At 38.2% G+C, this 4,867-nt stretch overlaps 2 protein-coding genes across 2 annotated transcripts; both read left to right on the top strand.

The window, feature by feature from the left end:
* Window positions 1-867: 867 nt before the first annotated feature.
* LOC122026595 lies at window positions 868-1,728 on the top strand. The gene has a single exon (XM_042585332.1). The coding sequence runs from the start codon at window positions 868-870 to the stop codon at window positions 1,726-1,728; it is 861 nt and encodes a 286-aa protein (XP_042441266.1).
* Window positions 1,729-2,968: 1,240 nt separating this feature from the next.
* Window positions 2,969-4,036, top strand: LOC122026221 (chlorophyll a-b binding protein 3, chloroplastic). Its single transcript, XM_042584875.1, has 2 exons — window positions 2,969-3,153; window positions 3,239-4,036. The coding sequence occupies exons 1-2, from the start codon at window positions 3,031-3,033 to the stop codon at window positions 3,908-3,910; spliced, it is 795 nt and encodes a 264-aa protein (XP_042440809.1). The 5' UTR covers window positions 2,969-3,030; the 3' UTR covers window positions 3,911-4,036.
* Window positions 4,037-4,867: the final 831 nt, after the last annotated feature.

The raw sequence follows: 4,867 nt of genomic DNA, 5'->3' as shown, positions 1-4,867 counted from the left end.
ACAGATGTTAATCATTTGAATTCTGAAGGTAGCCTTGCAAAATTTTTTAGAGTTGAAATCAATGACAGATTTAATATTCAAACATTATAACGTGATCCAGGATTGCGACCGAGAATATGGGAGTACCCCATTGAAAAGTGTGATGAATTTAGAAGAGCTTATATTAAAGCTGGTCCATATCAATGTATGCTTTCAAATTATCCAAAGTTTGGAGAAAAACATCTTCGCAATTTTCAGACATCATGGTTTAAGTTATTCCCATCTTGTTTAAAATTTTATCCTAGTGCAGATGTAGCATTTTGTTTACCATGCTATGTATTTCATACTCAAGATGGACCTTTTGGATTAGATGCATTTAGTATTAACGGGTTTCGTTCATGGAAGAAGAAGATATGGGAAAAATTGTGCATTTTTGGCACATATTGGAAAAGATCTAACTTCTCCTTATCGAAAAGATGAGAACGCATGTGAAGATCTCATGAACCAACAATCACATATTTTGCAAAGTTTTGAGAAGTTCACTTCTCAAGAAATTAATGATAATAGACTTCGCTTGAAATCTTCAATTGAGGTGACTAGATGGCTTGCATTTTAAGGATGTTCTTTCAGAGGTCATGATAAGTTCATAACATCAACTAATCGTGGAAATTTTGTAGAACGGTTGAGTTTCATAGTCTCTTACAATGACAAAGTAGCAGAAGTTTTGGACAAAGCTCCACGAAATGCATCATATACATCACCAACAACACAAAAACAAATTTTACAAGTCTTGGCAGCTAAAGTCAAGAATGTCATTCGAGAAGAAATTGGTGATGCAAAATTTTGTATCATTGTTGATGAAGCTTAAGATGAATCTAAAAGGAGCAAATGCCAATTGTCTTGAGATTTGTTGACAAAGATGGTTATGTGCAAGAGCATTTTTTTGGACTTATTCATGTTAAAGACACTGTTGCATCAACATTGAAAGAGGGTATCTTTTCTGTCCTACCTCGTCATACACTTGACATTCAAAATATTCGAGGGCAAGGTTATAATGGTGCAAGTAACATGTGTGGTGAATGGAATGGATTGCAAGCTTTAATTTTAAGTGAATGTCCTTATCCTTACTATATTCATTGTTTTGCACATCGTTTGCAATTGACACTAGTTGCTACGTTGAAAGCAGTTATCCGTGTCTATCATGTTTTTACCAAGTTAAGCTCTATTATCAATGTTGTTGGTGCCTTGTGTAAGAGTAATGACCAATTAAAAGCAACTCATGCATCAAATATTGCTCATTTACTTAATATTAATGAGCTTGAAACTGGGAAAGGACTTAATCAAATTGGTTCTTTACAAAAGGTAGGTGATACATGTTGGAGTTCTCATTTGAAATCTATATCTAGTTTGATAAAGATATTTAGTGCAACATGTGAAGTTTTATTGAATATCATTGAGGATGGAAATGCACTCGCTCAACGTGGAGATGTTGATGCAGCTTATGAGATGTTAACTTCTTTTGAATTTGTGTTTATTTTGCATCTTATGAGGAAGATTTTGGAGATTTCTAATCTACTTTGTCAAGCTTTTCAACTTCAATCTCAAGATATTTTGAATGCAATGCATCTTGTTTCATCTACTAAGTTGCTTATTCGGAATTTGAGAGATGATGGATGGGATGAATTGGTTGTAAATGTGAAATCTTTCTGTCAAACAGTTAGTATACCTATGCCGGATTTCAATGCTTAATATATTGCAAGAAGAGGAAGGGCACACCATCAACAAGATGAAATTATAGTAGAACATCATTACAAAGTTGATCTTTTTAATGTTGTGATAGACTCTCAATTGCAAGAATTGAACAATAAATTCAATGACAACACGGTAGAGTTGATTATTCTTAGCTTAACATTAGATCCAAGAGAGATGCACACTTCATTCAGATTTGATGATATTTACAGACTGGTACAACAGTTTTACCTTAAAGACTTTGCAGAGCACGAGATGCCACAATTAAGAATCCAATTTGAGCATTTTGATCATGTTCGACAACTTCCTGATTTTAGAACATTGACAACTATTTCTGATTTATGCCAATGGTTGGTGAAAGTAGAAAGTCAGAAATTTATCCGCTTGTGTTTAGAGTCGTAACACTTATTCTCATGCTTCCAGTTTCTATGGCTATCACAGAGCAATCTTTTTCTACAATGAATATAGTGTAGCCTATACTTCGTAATAAGATAGATGATGAATTTATGAATGACTATTTGCTAGTGTATATTGAGAAGCAAACTGCTAAACAAATCAATATAGATTCAATTACAGATGATTTTCGTGATATGCAAGAGACGTTATAAATTCTAATAGATTTGGGAATTGGGAGTAATGATGTATTTTGGAAACTTTGAGAGTAATGATGTATTTTGGAAAGTTTGATAGTGGATATTGCATATTGATGTATTATTTGATGTAAATATGATATATTTAAATTTTACTGTTATATATAATAAATAATTGATGATTATTAAATTTGTTATTGGCCCCTGAATATCTAGTACTGGCTCCTCCCTTTAACCGGATGAGAAGAGAAGGCTTCCTCTCTTTATTATTCATTTCACTAGTTCTTCCTTCCTCTAACAGTTTAAGTTCTTAACCTCCCGTGCTCTTATTCATGTGAAATTAAATGGTAAGATGATTCATAATTTGCACTTAAATTTTTTTTTAAATAACTAATTTAACCTCTTCAACACTTAAATAATGCATTAGTTTTCCTTATGTCTTATTTCTTTTTTTTTTTCTTTTTTTTTTTTCTTTTTGATTGGTTATGCAAGCCAGGAGATAACCAGTCAGATAAAATGAAGTGAGCTGGATATGCTCCAAATCTAACGGAGCTCTCTCATTGGCCCTATCAAAATCTAGAAAATCTCCACCTCGCCCTCGTGTCCACATCGCTCGCCACTCCCGTGCTCTTACATACGCCTACCACACCTTCTGTTCCTTCCCAATTCCACCACAAGCCCCGCCACAACTGCAACCGCAGCACATCCGCAGATGGCAGCAGCAACTCTCACAGCAGCCACCGTCGTCGGCACCTTCCTCGGCCAAGCCCGGCCATCAAATGGCCACAACCCCCTCAGGGATTTTGTCCCCATGGGAAAAGGAAAGTTCACCATGGTAAGCTTAAGCGTTCGATCGATCTAGCAAGGTAATTGGAATTGTCACAATGTACAGATGCCTAACAATGGTGAATCGCACTCAGGGGAACGATCTGTGGTACGGCCCGGACCGTGTCAAGTACCTGGGACCCTTCTCAGCTCAGACACCTTCCTACCTCACCGGAGAGTTCCCCGGCGACTACGGGTGGGACACGGCGGGGCTCTCCGCCGACCCGGAAGCCTTCGCCAAGAACCGCGCTCTGGAGGTGATCCACGGGAGGTGGGCGATGCTGGGGGCGCTGGGGTGCATCACGCCGGAGGTGCTGCAGAAGTGGCTGCGGGTGGAGTTCAAGGAGCCGGTGTGGTTCAAGGCCGGATCTCAGATCTTCTCGGAGGGCGGCCTCGACTACCTGGGCAACCCCAACCTGGTGCACGCGCAGAGCATCCTCGCCGTGCTGGGTTTCCAGGTCATCCTCATGGGGCTGGTGGAGGGCTACCGCATCAACGGCATCCCCGGCGTCGGCGAGGGCAATGACCTCTACCCCGGCGGCACCTACTTCGACCCGCTGGGCCTCGCAGACGACCCCGTCGCCTTCGCGGAGCTGAAGGTGAAGGAGATTAAGAACGGGCGGCTGGCCATGTTCTCCATGTTCGGATTCTTCGTGCAGGCCATCGTGACGGGAAAGGGGCCGCTGGAGAACCTGTTGGATCATCTGGACAATCCGGTGGCCAACAATGCCTGGGTTTACGCCACCAAGTTCGCGCCGGGCTCTTAATTTCTACGCATGCCTTGTACTTTAATTCAACTGCCCCGCAATCTGTCACTTGTAAGAAACAGAGGATCTAGTTGCAATTGTTGTAGAACAATGTTCATTGTATTTATCTTCTTCTTCTCTCGATCATGCACGGATGCTACTTCGTCGTATGCTTTAACTCAAATAAAAAATCTGTTTATAGAAGCTTACTTTCAAAGCTCTAAACTATTGCAATATTGATTCTTTAGCTTCAATTAGCAGTTTTCCCTTTATATCTCGAACATTAATTCTGTCGAAGTAATTTGTAAAAACGTCTGTAGAAAGCACCTCAAACGCGTAGTAACGAGACCGTGTTCTATGCAAAAGCCCATTAATTGGCCGGCCCATACATACGCCGAATCGTATTGCCGTTCATGTTAATAAAATCTTAAATTATATATATATATATATATATATATATATATATATATATATATATATATATATATATCAACTGTATATATATGAAAGTCCATTCATGCATGTGGTATCTATACGCCTGTTTGTTATAATAGATTTTAGAGTTAATTTATGGTGAATGTGAAAAATACTTCAATCAGTGTTAGATCTCTCGGTTACTATGCTAAACAAATGTTGCTTATGATTTATTCCCTTTTAAAGTCTGTGGGCCGGGGACATCTTGGAGAAGCATTTAAGGTAACTGTTTTATATTTTGCAATAATTCTTAGGAATGAAAATTTTTTTAGTTGTCATTAGATATTTAACTTATGACCACTAATCCTAAAAATAATCGAATCAGTCTTATAAAAAAATTTTATTGAGTACCAAGTAAATTAAAAAGTTCTCGTAACAAGCGACCCATCAATTAGCATTCTTAGATCATCGTTCATTAATAAAAATTTATCCACCAATTTATAGAAACTAAGATTCAATAGGAAAATTTGTGTCCCAACGTTTATTGTTCATCAACTAGAAAAT

The sequence above is a fragment of the Zingiber officinale genome, chromosome 10A, assembly GCF_018446385.1.
Source record: "Zingiber officinale cultivar Zhangliang chromosome 10A, Zo_v1.1, whole genome shotgun sequence".
Classification (NCBI taxonomy): Eukaryota; Viridiplantae; Streptophyta; class Magnoliopsida; order Zingiberales; family Zingiberaceae; genus Zingiber; species Zingiber officinale.
This window is presented reverse-complemented; position numbering and strand designations above follow the sequence as displayed.

Coding starts and splice junctions, on each gene's coding strand:
- LOC122026221 (XM_042584875.1), top strand. CDS start 3,031: ATGGCAGCAGCAACTCTCACAGCAGCCACCGTCGTCGGCACCTTCCTC. Junction 3,154..3,238: donor GAAAAGGAAAGTTCACCATG/GTAAGCTTAAGC, acceptor AATCGCACTCAG/GGGAACGATCTGTGGTACGG.
- LOC122026595 (XM_042585332.1), top strand. CDS start 868: ATGCCAATTGTCTTGAGATTTGTTGACAAAGATGGTTATGTGCAAGAG.